The sequence below is a fragment of the Gadus morhua genome, chromosome 16 (assembly GCF_902167405.1).
Source record: "Gadus morhua chromosome 16, gadMor3.0, whole genome shotgun sequence".
NCBI classification, from domain to species: Eukaryota; Metazoa; Chordata; class Actinopteri; order Gadiformes; family Gadidae; genus Gadus; species Gadus morhua.
Window position 1 is genome coordinate 33522597 of NC_044063.1, and position 14468 is coordinate 33537064.

Below are 14468 nucleotides of genomic sequence, written 5' to 3' on the forward strand. Positions count from 1 at the left end.
AGCCACGGTAACAGACAAACCCGTACAAACAGGTGGGAGCCAAGCCTTTTCGGATTTTGCAAACAGTACATGAAAATACTGTGGCCTAGTAAATAGATTGTGTTTGTGTAGTATGTCTCAATGGTGATACCTTAGTGGCTTTTTATCAAAGATTTTCAGAGCCTGTTTTTACAAATATTCTATAGGCCTGATTGTTGTTGGACTAGCCTCATAGACACATTAGATGGAACGCAGGGGAATTACACTATCTGGTGTTTGGCGTGGTGCTTTAGATTGCTGTGCAAAAAAAGCACATCATCCACTGTGGACGGTTTTAGATGACTCCTGAATAACATATCCAGCACCAGAGAAGTCTGGCTCGGAATCGCAGAACCCGCGACCGACTCGCTGTTCAGGCGTTCGACCAAACCCGCACCGTGTCCGACACAGTACATTATTTTTCACCCCTTTCATCCAAATTGTGCGGGTCACCTGTCGGGTAACCGAACCCGTGTAGGACTCTTTGGAGTCTTGTAGGTCTTTACTTGTTGTGGAAGTACCACAGACGTCCGAAAACCCCCCAGGATTTCGCGTTGTTGCGATTTGCAACTTGATGTTGCGAAAAATGTTTTGCAACATCAACCAATCACCGCAAATTGAGTGCGGTGTCACAATTTTAACCAACCAACGCAACTTTCCCGCAAATTTGACCCATCAGTGGCGTTGTCTTGAACTGACGTCGACAAACTACCTTCCGCCCTACTTCCGTGTTTACTACTTCAAGCAATTCAAGCATTCATGCAGCATGTGCGCGGCCAACGTTTCACACTTGCAGACCAAAATAACTGCGAATGATCGCGAAAAGGGGTCGGCTTAGCTCAGGAGGTTGAGCAGTTGTCTTGTAACCGAAAGGTTGCTAGTTCAATCCCCAGCTCCTCCTAGCTGAGTCTTGATGTGGCCCTGAGCAAGACACTTAACCCTTACTGCTCCTAACACGCTGGCTGTCGCCTTGCATGGTTGACTCCGCTGTCGCAGTGTCAATGGCCCTCATTTATCAAACGAGCGTACGACAGAAAACGTGCGTAAAATGGACGTACGCTCATTTCAACGTTGAGCTTGGCATTTATCAATTTGAACGTGAGCGCAGGCTGCGATGAAATCTCACGTCAGGTCTGAGCTCGTGTACGCACGTTTTTTTGGCGCAACATACGGGTATTTCAATGATGAATAGTGCAGCACAAGTAGCCCATGTTCAACATCTGTATTAATTACTAAATAAATTGGAATTAGCCCAGCCGTTCAAACAATTACAATCAAGTCAGGCCTAATTAAAAACAGTATTGCTATGAAAATAATTAGAATGTGACAGGTGAAATGTTTATTCAGCTGTCTATATTAACAGGAGCTTTGCCAAATAGGTGGTCGTGTCTCAGCGATGGCAGATCTGGCTCTGTTAAGGACCTCAACGCACAGACGAGAGAGTTTTTCGAGACCGCGCCGTTTTTTTTAAGGAGGGCGATGAATGGCTCTTGAGTCGTTTTCGTCTCCCAAGGCATCTCCTGATGGAGCTATGCAATGCTTTGGAGCCACAGTTAAGGCGAGAAACTAGGCGATCAAACGCAATACCTGTGCAGGTTTGCTCTACCTTGGGATTTTTGGCCACCGGGATCTTGCAGCGGGAGATCGGGGACAGGTCTGCTATTTCCCAGCCAAGTATTAGCCGAACCATGCCAGCAGTTTTGGCAGCTATAATGTCCCTCTCCGAACGTTATATTAAATTCCCATATAATAACGATCAGCAAACTGGAATCAAACGGGATTTTTTTGCTATTGCTAGGTTTTCAAATGTGATTGGTGCGGTTGATTGTACCCATGTGCGTATGAACCATCTATTAATGATTACGCGTACATCAACCGCAAAAGCTACCATTCAGTTAATGTTCCGATTATTTGCGATGCCAGAATGTCAATCCTGAACATGGTAGCCCGATGGCCTGGGGGCACGCACGATTCTTTTATTTTCCAAAATAGCAACGTTGGGCATCGTCTACATCAGGGCGCACTACATGGTCAGAGTCATCTCGGTGAGTTACGCTGCAGTCGCACTGCACCGGCCTCCTCCCGTTTCTTGCTTGGCCGGCTTCACAGCCGCAACACGTTTTTTGGTGCTGAGCTTCATGTCGGACCATTTTTTCTTCACCTTATTCGGAATTAAATAACTTTAACGGAAAACAATAGCATATATGTGAAATGTTTTAAGCTGGATAACAGAAGTTGTACATTTAATTTATTATTTAATGAATTTAATTAACAAACCTCTTCCGTTACCCGACGAACATTGGAAACACTATTCACTGCAACAGTTATTTCCTTCCATATAGCATTCTTTTGCTGGCCTTTAATGCCAGCTTTTAGGCTCCCAAATAAAACCAGACGGTTCGCATCCACCAGTGACCCGAGCGTCTCCATTTGGGTCTCGGAAAAATTCCTCTATTTTACCGTTGGACGTTTCTCCATGTCGTAAAAGTTAGGGGCGAGACTTCTGAAGACGTGCTTTTATATGGGCGTGTTACGTTAATTACGATCGATCTCAGCCGCCGTATTTATCAACACCAAGATCCTTCATACGCTGGGATTGGTGTGATACGAAGGTTTCTTAAATCTCACGTGGGTCCTATCGTAAGATGAATCATGAATTCAGATTTGCGCTCATTTCTACGTTCGTTTGATAAATGAGGGCCAATGTGTGTATTAAACAATGTAAGTCGCTTTGGATAAAAGCGTCTGCTAAATGCCCTAATTATAAAAGCAGTATCCTGGTATTCTACATGAAAGCGGGGGGAAATTATTTTGCACTGCATGCAATATTGTGGTGGAGCGGAAATCTTCCATTGAGAAGCATTTTGCCACCCCGAAACATAACAACAGAACTGCAGGCAGGACGTCAGCCGACGAGGCAGATCACTATGACACAGCAACCCGGTATCACGCGATTTCGTGCTCATGCGCACAAACGTTAATCTATTGAATCGTGTTCCAGAGCACGATAGTCCGACTTTTTTCGTGCTACACAGAACGAAAGTAAACCAATGCATTCTGAATGGGAGTGTTCTCAGACAATTAACGTGCTCCACAAAACGCTACGAGAGAGAGAGAGAAAGAGAGAGAGGGATGGACAGAGAGAGAGAGAGCGAGAGAGAGGCTTCAGAAAGGGTGTGCGCAGATAGTTTTTTTATACTGCTCGTGGCGCCCCCCATGTGATTTGCCGCCCCCCACAAATATGCCGCCCCGGGCGGCTGCCCGGTTCGCCCGTGCCTAAAACCGCCACTGCGCTCGTACCTGGTCTCACGAAAATACGTGACACTGTCACGTTATTTAATCTATTGAAACGTGATCAGGGACACGTATTTTCTCAATTTTGTATTTCAATTGGAAGTATTTGTCGTGTCACTAAGCATGACTTCCAAACTAAGGTTCTGTCCGGGAGCGTTCTCCCTTATGTCCCTTAAGGAGCTCCGTACAGATCATTCATTGTTGAAAATTGTCTGTGATAACTAACAAATGACAGCTTTTGGCCACCCGTTTCTACTTAAATTGTCTGTGATAACTAACAATATGACAGCTTTAGGCCACCCGTTTCTACTTAAATTGTCTGTGATAACTAACAATATGACAGCTTTTTGCCACCCGTTTCTACTTTCACCTTTGATTCTGAGAAATTGTGACAATTCAGGGATTTATTAAATGCAGGTGCGCTGCTCTGTAGGCAAACCGCGAAGGAAAAAAGGGTAGCTGCTTCATCTGTTCTTTTTAGAATTGTATGTCTTGATGTATATTTTATCTAGCCATCTATTCTCTTGTTTTTGGCTATGTGAATGAACGTCCGCGTCGATGCCTCGCAAGTCCAGTGTCGCGAGCGGACGTTGCCATGACATCTAGAAATCATACCGTATTTAATGGGTTATCATTAATATTGATGTGTAGGGGTTGATTATAACTCGTGAATAATATTGTTTATACCACAGTCTGGGGGAATACTCGTATTCTGATTGGCTGCAAGGCGTGCATTAACTCCTGATATGGGCCTACAGACACCTGCTAAGTAGTTCCAGTCAGTGTTTCGATTCTCTGCCCGAGCCCGAGCCCGACGCCGTCTCATTACACGCTAAATAATATAATTATAGCCTAATTATATCTATAGCCTATATATATATAGGCAATATATATAATTAGGCAATATATATATATCTAGGGTCAGGGCCGGCCCTGACCAATTTGGCGCCCTAGGCAAGATTTTTGCTGGCGCCCCCTACCCCTTTAGATCGCACAGTAAATTCGACTACCAATGTTCATAAACTCAGAGAAGCTACAAAGCTTTGTCTTTGAGACTCTTTGATTTTAGATAGAAAATTAAACACACAAAACGTATTACAAACCAAGTAACAAGCAATGAATCATAAATACAATATGGTAGACGTTAGGCGTTAGAACTTTTAATAATTAAACACTTGTGCTCTTGCAAAACAAGTGACAATGAATCACTCATACAATAAGGTATGCACAAAATACTGCAAAGAAAGGCATGATGTTTACTAAAGGCATTCATAAGCAAAATAATAGATAGAGTTCAGATTCAAATTATTGTAAATACAATTAAATGTAGTATGGTTTATCTAGTTTGGTTCTAACCAGAGATTAAACAAGCACTCAACTGAAGTGTAAAAAAAAATCCAATTCTGTATTAGGGCTGTGCAGAGGTAGACAGCAGCACCTGATGCTGTGTCACTGTAGCCTGGTTCTACCAGACTCTCGTACTTCACTTCATTTCATTTCATTTGTACAGAGAGTCTGGACCTAATCAATTGACAAACGTTAACTCACTTGAAGGCGGGTGTCTGTTGAAGTTTAAAATGATTGGATCTGCCCAGTGCCACTCTGGATCTGCCATAACCAATCGCTAACGTTTGGTTGTGACGTATGTCATGCGCCGGGAATCACGCGCAGGTTGTACACAAACCAAACACCTTGCGCGTCTGCACGAAAATGTCCGTCAACGACAGCTGCAGGTTTTGTTCGTCGAATTTAATTTATCAGGGAAAAATTGCACATTGTAAATCAACTACCGACCTACAACAACAACTCAAACTGGCGTACGACTTTATCGTCATTGTTCTCAGACACGCCCTCTGTTCGCTGATTGGTGGCCGCTGTGGCGGCACCAGAAAACCAAATTACATACAGCAGGTCCAGACCTAGTACTGAAGGGAAATTCAAATTGAGCGGAAGTTCTTAGGCGGGCGGAGCCAGGCAAGTGTCACTGGGGGTGGTACTGAAATATTTTAAAAGTGCATCTGAAGAGAGAAGAGAAGTATATGTGACGACTGCATGTTACATTTTAATAAAAAAAACAGATGCTTGGTGTGCTATACATGAGACTATTATAGACTAATAATGAAAATGTGATGAGATTCATTCAACTTTATTGTCATTGCAATGCAATTCAGTCTAACCACAGTGCAAAAACCAGTAAAGTGCAGTGAATGAATATATATGTATATATAGCCTATGAATGATATGTGAAAGCTAAGGTATGAAATATTAACAGTAATACACTTTAACTGCACTGTAACACTGATGTAAACGTCCCTAATGAATTTAAGGTGGAGTAATATTAACACACGTCGACTCAGCTATTTATTGATCATTAAACAATGTTGCTATCGTCCGAAGTAAGCTAGCAAGCTAACACTCTGCTCCAATAACGGTAACTACGATGCATTCAACTATTAATTTCATGCACTTCATCACATTGACATTACTGTACCTCTACCTTTTTCACGTTTTTCCTCCTCTTCTTTCCTTCTTTTCCTTCCTTGGGCGCCGGATGGCTTCAGTCTTTTGGACATAATTCCGATACAGTGTCATTAATCTTTTTCTTCGTCTGGGGTCACGGTCCGGTCAGATTCAGGCAGCTGGCCTCTTGACCCCGCCCCCCTCACAGAGGCCAGGTACAGAGCAACGAGCCAGGCAGGCACCCAGAAAAAAGGCTTCTCCATTATTTATTAGTCTTTGCTATGACTTTATGTTGCTGTGGGCTTAAATAATATTTCGAAAAAATAGTAGTAATGGCACTGGTAAAAAAATGTAGTATTTATATATATGTAATTATTATTTTTTTTCTTTCCCTCCCCCCCCCCCCCCCCCCCCCATTTTCGGCGCCCCCGCAGATGACGGCGCCCCTAGCATTTGCCTATACTGCCTATGCCCAGGGCCGGCTCTGTCTAGGGTGCACTGTACTATCTGCGCACACCCTTTCTGAAGCCTCTCTCTCGCTCTCTCTCTCTCTGTCCCTCCCTCTCTCTCTTTCTCTCTCTCTCTCTCGTAGATTTTTGTGGAGCACGTTAATTGTCTGAGAACACTCCCATTCATAATGCATTGGTTTACTTTCGTTCTGTGTAGCACGAAAAAAGTCGGACTAACGTGCTCTGGAACACGATTCAATAGATTAACGTTCGTGCGCATGAGCACGAAATCGCGTGATACCGGGTTGGACACAGGCTGTTGCATCCAAGTCAATTGCCAGCGCGGAAAGAATCAAGAATCAATTATTCATGGGACCATTTCTCAGTGTTTTTTTCACTAATAACTTAATATTCAACAAATTACTCGGGGAAAATTGCAGTAATAACATCAAGAAAATCACAACTTTTATCGCAACTTTCACTTCCTCTCGCACTGCAACTTTCATCGCAACTTTTTGGAAAACCTCACGCAACATCAGGCATTTTAGGCCGCAACAATCTCACAAAAGGCCCACGAAATCCTGCAGGGACTGTATTATATAATATGTTACCTCCCTCAGGGAGTGAACGCTGATTGGCATCGTGGGAGTTATCGTCTTGAATAGGCCTACACAAGCGCCAAAAAGCCCCTGTCTGCCTTTTCTCGGTCAAGAAGGCACCAAATAGAAATTTATGTGACTATTCGACTACATATATGACCCACTTTCAATGCAGATTCATGTCTCGATCGATTAAATTATCCTTTAAAGGACATGACACATGCTGCAGCCGTTTAATTTAGGCTATTGATTTTCTGTTCTTCCTACTTCTTATTTATGAAAATACAATGTTCTTGCCAAGATTAGGGTAAAGTCCATGTGGAAAAGATAGTCAGATGTAATTGCAGCAAAAGCGAAGGGTGGAAATGTATTTCTTGCATTTAACCTGTAGGGGTCTGTGTGAGGGCTTGGCACCGCCCAGGTAATATAAGGCCAGGTGTGTGTTTGGCAGAAACTGAATGTCGTCATGTTTTTTCGTTTCCTATTGCGAGTGCTTGAAATCTTTGTTAGCGAGTTGAACTGACCTCGTCTTCCGTACACACGGCCCAAACTAATGGCCGAGACACACTGCTACCTTCTGTTTACTTTTATTACTCCTTTCTGGATCTGACTGGGAATAAATTCTGTGGTCTTGGTTGAATACATATCTATGGCAGCAAGTGTCAGTATACAGCTGTGTTCCCATGTAAATGCATGATTAAATGCATGGACTGTTTTGTGAAGAAAATTAGGGTTAGGGTTATCAAAAATCTTCGCCGTGCGCGCCCACTGACATTTTACATATATATTTAAATATCTATTGTAGCGGGCCTGTGGGTGTGGGGTTTCCACACCACCAAGTTGAATAGACAATACAGACACAACACACAAAGCGGGTTCAATTTAGGATGGTTAATTCACGTAGTAAACACAACCAGGGTGGGAAAAGGGTCATCCACCTCCTTTATGATCCAGTCCTCTCTGTATCTTGCTAGCACTATCGCTGGCTTGTGGTAGCCTGCTCTCCCTTTTAACTGCAAGCACTCCAGCTTAATGGCCTTCAGGCCTGCCCGTTAACTGGAGGAATCCATGTATGGCCCGGGGGGTGGAGCCAGCAGGTTGCCAGACCTACCACTCCCCTCACTCCTCCCTGGCGTCTGCCACAGTATGGTTGTATGTATATCTGTATATATATATATATGGATCTGACGGGATAGGATAGGTTAATTCACTTGATGTGGTAAACAGTCTGGTTATGTTTTTAAACTGTTTATTCTCTTGCTAGAAGAACTATCTAGAAGGACTAGGCTACTTTATTTTGAGAGGCTCCTGGAATCGCCATGTTTCTTTCTAAATAACAAACTACCATTAGTGACTAGAATAATTGCATCACTTCTAGACTGAATTGAATAAATGCAATCCATAGTTACCAGTAAATATACCAATAAATATTGAAAAATAAAAATGTGCCAAAAAATTATTTTTGGGGTAATTAAATATTTCCGGAGCTTGCGCCCCGAATGAAACAGCCTAGTGACGCCACTGGTCCGTCCTACCATTGCTCTTGTGTTGAAACCTCCGGGCTACTTTTTTCGTGATAGTGCTAATGCGAAAATGGAAACCTCAAAATGTCACAGATGATTGGCAGGTAGTGTCACAGATCGTTGTGCCTGCTGCTTATCGAGAGGAAATACTTAGAGTAGCCCATGACGCTGCTGCTGGACACTTAGGTGTCGCCAAGACATACGATCGCATCCTGCGTCATTTCCATTGGCCTGGACTAAAAAAAGATGTTAGTAATTTTTGCAAAACATGCCATATTTGTCAACTCATTGGCAAACCAAATCAGAAGATTCCAACTACTCCCGCTGATCTACGCTCCTTTTGAGCAAATGATAATTGATTGTGTAAGTCCTCTTCCACGTTCCACTAGTGGTTGCTGTTACTTATTCACTTTGATGTGCACTAATACTAATACCTGCTTTCCGGAGGCTGTGCCTCTGCAAAGAATAACCAATAAAACCGTAACGCTGGCACTGATTAAGTTATTTTCACTTGTTGGACTACCCTATGTAATACAAAGCGATAGGGAAACTAACTTTACTTCTCATGTTTTCACCAGATTTCTTAAACAGCTTAAGATCGAGCACAACATCTCCAGCGCATTCCACCCGAAAGCCAGGGAGCGCTGGAGAGGTATCACCGGCGTTTAAATCAATGCTTAAGGATTACTGTCTTGAACTAGGGGCGAGTTGGGAGGAGGTTGTTCTCTGGTTGCTACTTGCCTCGAGAGAAGTGGTCCAGGAGTCCACTGGTTTCAGCCCGGCTGAGCTAGTGTTCTGTCACATACCGTACGGGCCGCTGGCCGTTCTCAAAGATGCTTGGTTAAGTCAGTCCAATCCGCGTAGCATGCTTCATCATGTAGATGACATCAGGTCACGTCTGTTCACTGTGCCTGAAATGGCAAAAAAGCAACTCCATGGTACAAACAAAAATGAAAAAGTGGTGCGATGTCAAGGCGAAAAGACGCATGTTTGAGCCGGGTGACAAAGTGCTACTGTTACTCCCTGTCCTCGGATCATCTCTTTAGTCTAATTTCAGTGGTCAATACACAGTCGAACAAAAGGTATTTGGTCGTGATAATGTGATTCACACTCCAGATCTATGCCAGAGTTCACGGTTATGTCATATCAATATGCTGAAACCTTACTATGCACAAGAGTCAGATACTGCTGCGCTCTCCGTAGTCCTGAACTCTGATTGTCCGCTGGCTAAAACGTTTCCTGTTATGTTGTCTACTTTAGTGGGGACTGAAGAAGATGTCATAACAGATCCAAGTAGGTCTGTCCCTGTTGGCAGGCTTAAAAATTCTGAAATGCTTGTGGAACTCCCAGAGTTTCTTATACTGAGAGTTGTCTACTTTGTGGTGGCTAGAGCCACCATTTCAGGGAGAAGGTGTTACGGACCCTCTTTATTTTGTTTAGTTTGTATATGCACTCTAGCACCCCCTGCTGGGGCTATTATGTTGTGTGGATTATTTTCTGGCTTTCACCTGTTTCCAGCTGCTCCAATTGGCAATCATCGTGTACAGTTGGCGGTGTAGCCTATTTGAGCAGACCGGATTCTGGAAGAATCTCTCTCTCAACATGAAGATTTGTGGTTGCGCTCATGCCCAGCACCATCTCTTCCTTTTTTTCTCCTGCATGAGGCCATAATTGTTCGGCAATTGGCCTTTTAAGTCACTTATGACTTTATGCGGGAATCCCCACTTTTCAGTAATTCTCATGTCCATCCATAGAGCCTAGGCAATGGGCCATAATTGTGTGTGTGTGTGTGTGTGTGTGTGTGTGTGTGTGTGTGTGTGTGTGTGTGTGTGTGTGTGTGTGTGTGTGTGTGTGTGTGTGTGTGTGTAGGTTTGCAGTGTGTTAGAGAGTCTAGAGCAGGAGTATCGAAGAGATGAGGACTGGTGTTCGGGTCACGACAAGGTCAACTCTGTTGCCGAGGGCGACCAGCTTCTCCCCCTCATCAGCAAACACCTGGAGCAGAAGGAGGCCTTCCTCAAGGTAACGCACACATGCATACATACACATGCACACAGAAGCAAACACGTACACGCACATGTATACACATGTACACACTGACACACACACACACACGCACAACAACACACACACATGTTCTAAAGGTGTTGTAAGAGGTCAATATTGAATAACCTGGCCTAGCGTGTGTTAACCAGAGACGTGCGGTGAGATCCGTGGCTGGTGAGGCACTGACTTAGTCCAGGCATTTACAAATGTTTAGAACAAAAGACAGGGAAAGCAGAAATGCAGATTTCTCGTAGCACAGCCACACAGCCAGTCTTTTCGGCGGTACCACTCTGTTTGAAAAGACCGTTACTTTCTGTCCCGTTGTTTGAACGTTGTTCCATCATTTATTATCTCTTTTTTTGATTGAAAGTCCAGTTTTTAGACATTTCTGAGCTTGGCTATTGAATCATTATCTTCCATGTTTGCAGTCAGAAATGTTTTGTTCAAATAAACAAACTGATGTAGTGCACTTGACTGCTTAAAAGAAGTTAACGGAAGCATCCTGTACTGTAAACACTGTGGGCTCACGCATACGCCCCCTTCAGTGAGGCAGAGGAACTTGCTGCCTCATTTCATGCTTTTTCAGCGCGGTTTTATGTCGCACTTTACTTCAACTTTAGACCAAAGATCAGGAAATATGTTATACACATACATCAAATACATTAACTAGTTTAAGTAAAGTGCGACCATACAATAAAAGTGTCTGCAAACATTACATTGGTGACAACGGTGAAAAAGCAAACTGGGTTGAGCGCATGCGCTCTACCCAGTTTGTGAGGGATTGCGCAATTCTCAGTGAGGCAGCACTGCTTGCTGCCTCAGTCGGCCTCAGCCGGCCTCAGCTCCTGTATTTCCCCTCAGGAAAAAGGCAAATTCAGCGATTTTGATAATAAAAATGGAATCGTACATTAATTACATTTAGACCAAAGATCAGGAGACAAATACCAATATATATTTTTTTAATATTTTAATTTTATCATAATTCGTTTTTTCTTTTCATGATGACAGGTGAGGCTCTATCTCACCTGCCTCCCCTGACTGCACGTCACTGGTGTTAACGTGTCGTAACCTAGCTTGTGTTAACGTGCTGTAACATGTCCTAGCATGTATTAACATGTTGTAACCTGGCCTAGTGTGTGTTAAAATGTTGTAACCTGGCCTAGCCTGTGTTAACATGTTGTAACCTGGCCTAGCGTGTGTTGACGTGTTGTAACCTGGCCTAGTGTGTGTTAACGTGTTGTAACCTGGCCTAGCGTGTGTTGACGTGTTGTAACCTGGCCTAGCGCATGTAACATGTTGTAACCTGGCCTAGCAAGTGTTAACATGTTGTAACCTGGCCTAGTGTGTGTTAACATGTTGTTACCTGGCCTGGCGTGTGTTGACGTGTTGTAACCTGGCCTAGCATGTGTTAAAATGTTGTTACCTGGCCTAGCGTGCGTTAACATGTTGTAGCCTGGCTTAGCGCTTGTTAACATGTTGTAACCTGGCCTAGCGTGCGTTAACATTTTGTAACCTTTCCTAGCGTGTGTTAACATGTTGTAACCTGTCCTAGGGTGTGTTAACATGTTGTAACCTTGCCTAGCGTGTGTTAACATGTTGTAACCTGGCCTAGCGTTTGTTTATGTGTTGTAACCTGGCCTAGCGTGTTAACATATTATAACCTGGCCTAGCATGTGTTAACGTGTTGTAACCTTGCCTAGCATGCGTTAACATGTTGTAACCTGGCCTAGCGTGTGTTAACGTGTTGTAACCTGGCCTAGTGTGTGTTAACATGTTATAACCTGGCCTAGCATGTGTTAACGTGTTGTAACCTTGCCTAGCATGCGTTAACATGTTGTAACCTGGCCTACCGTGTGTTAACGTGTTGTAACCTGGCCTAGTGTGTGTTAACATCTTGTAACCTGGCCTAGCCTGTGTTAACATATTATGACCTGGTCTAGTGTGTGTTAATATGTTGTAACCTGGCCTAGCATGCGTTAACATGTTGTAACCTGGCCTAGCATGCGTTAACATGTTGTAACCTGGCCTAGCGTGTGTTAACGTGTTGTAACCTGGCCTAGCCTGTGTTAACATATTGTGACCTGGTCTAGTGTGTGTTAATATGTTGTAACCTGGCCTAGCGTCTGTTAACGTGTAGTAAACTGGCCTAGCATGTGTTAATATGTTGTACCCTGGCCTAGCATGTGTTAACATGTTGTAACCTGGCCTAGCGTGTGTTAACATGTTGTTACCTAGCCTAGCTTGTTAACGTGTGGTTCCATGTCCGGTAGGCATGTACCCTGGCCAGGAGGAACGCGGAGGTGTTCCTGAAGTACATCCACAGGAACAACTTTACTCTTCCAGGGGGAACCCCTCACACCAGAGCCCCTGAACAGCAGGTCAAAGGTCAGGAGGTCAACCAGCCACACCATTGCATTGACCAACATAAAATTATGACTGCTGATAACTACTGTGTGTGTGTGTGTGTGTGTGTGTGTGTGTGTGTGTGTGTGTGTGTGTGTGTGTGTGTGTGTGTGTGTAGCTATCCTAAACGAGCTTCTCCAGAGGGAGAACAGAGTTCTTCACTTCTGGACCTTGAAGAAACGCCGGCTGGACCAGTGCCAGCAGTACCTGGTGTTCTTACACAGCGCCAAGCAGGTCACACACACACACACACACACACACACACACACACACACACACACACACACACACACACACACACACACACACACACACACACGATAACATGTTGTCTCTGGGTCCCTAGCATCTCCTCACACTACCCTTCCTCCCACGGGGCCGTTGGAATAATCTCCAGGAAACCCCTGTTTGGTAGAATCAAGACAGAATAATAAAGCTCATTATATGAAACATTATATGGACGTGTTTCATATTTTGCAGAGAAGTAACAGCTCTGACTGTTGCCAGGCAGATCATCTGTTGTTGTAAAGGTTTGGTCCTCCTTGTGGTCTCTAACGGTAGTGAATGGTAATGCTTTCTAGGTATGCTTCCATTTCCCTTTAAAAGAAAATATCTAAATTGAGCCAATCAGAGGAGCTCTTGGTATCCAATGAAAAAGGGTGTCAGCAAGTCTAGAGCAAGTACACAGAAGATACTTTTTTGTACTGTGGGCTTAAGAAGGGATGTCATTTCAAATATAAGTATGTTTGATTACTATGGAGGCAGTTTAATGAAAACATAGAAAGGGTAAATTCCTAATCTAAAAGTGTGCTTGTTAGTTTCCACAATGTTCACAAACCTTTACCTTTTCTGTGTTTTCATGTGTGTTTGCATGTACTTGTGTGTGTGGATGTGTGTGTGTGTGTGTGTGTGTGTGTGTGTGTAGGCTCTAGACTGGATCCAGCAGACAGGGGAGGGGTATCTCTCAACTCCCAGACCATCTGAGGATCTACAGGAACACCAGCAGTTCTCCCTGTTGGCCAAGGTAGAGAGACACCAACTCATAGCGTACAGAGAGGGGGAGAGAAAGGTGTGTGTGTGTGTGTGTGTGTGTGTGGACCAGGTGGAGGTGATGGTGTAGTTTATGTGTGTGTGTGTGTGTGTGTGTGTGTGTGTGTGTGTGTGTGTGTGTGTGTGTGTGCAGCGGACCCGGGACCAGGTGGAGGTGCTTGTGCGGCTGGCGGACGGGCTGGTGGAGCAGGGCCATGCCCACTCCACCGAGCTGCGACGCTGGGTCTCGTCTCTGGACCGCCGCTATCGGGACTTCAGCCTCCGCCTGGGCCAGTACCGGGTGGACCTGTACCGAGACCGGGGCCTCGAGCCACAGGTACTACTAGTACTAGTATGTGTAGTGGTACCCACTGGTACCACTGCACATGCTCTATACTAATACCAGTACCTACTGGTACCTACTGGTACCACTACAAGAGAACAACGTACAGTGTAATGGAGTTGCGCACAGGTAGCGAGGCAGGTGCTACAGTTGCCGGCTACGCTGATCCCCAGTTAAACAATAAGCTCAGTTTTTGTTTTAAAATCAATGCTACACTAAAGATCGCTGATTTGTTTCAGGAAGTCATAGTCATAAATTATATTGTAACCCTCCTGATTTTATCTGTACATTGTAGTTGGGCATCAAC

The 14468-nt window shown here is 44.1% G+C and overlaps 1 protein-coding gene across 5 annotated transcripts in view; it reads left to right on the top strand.

Annotated features, from left to right (window-relative positions):
• kalrna (kalirin RhoGEF kinase a) overlaps window positions 1-14468 on the top strand; it is a 196236-nt gene that overhangs the window by 76193 nt on the left and 105575 nt on the right. For all 5 annotated transcript variants that reach the window (XM_030380530.1, XM_030380534.1, XM_030380531.1 and 2 more), the window contains 5 exons: window positions 10213-10362; window positions 12657-12771; window positions 12908-13023; window positions 13715-13813; window positions 13973-14155. In XM_030380530.1, coding sequence (XP_030236390.1) covers window positions 10213-10362; window positions 12657-12771; window positions 12908-13023; window positions 13715-13813; window positions 13973-14155 — 663 coding nt within the window. The remainder of the gene's footprint in view (window positions 1-10212; window positions 10363-12656; window positions 12772-12907; window positions 13024-13714; window positions 13814-13972; window positions 14156-14468) is intronic.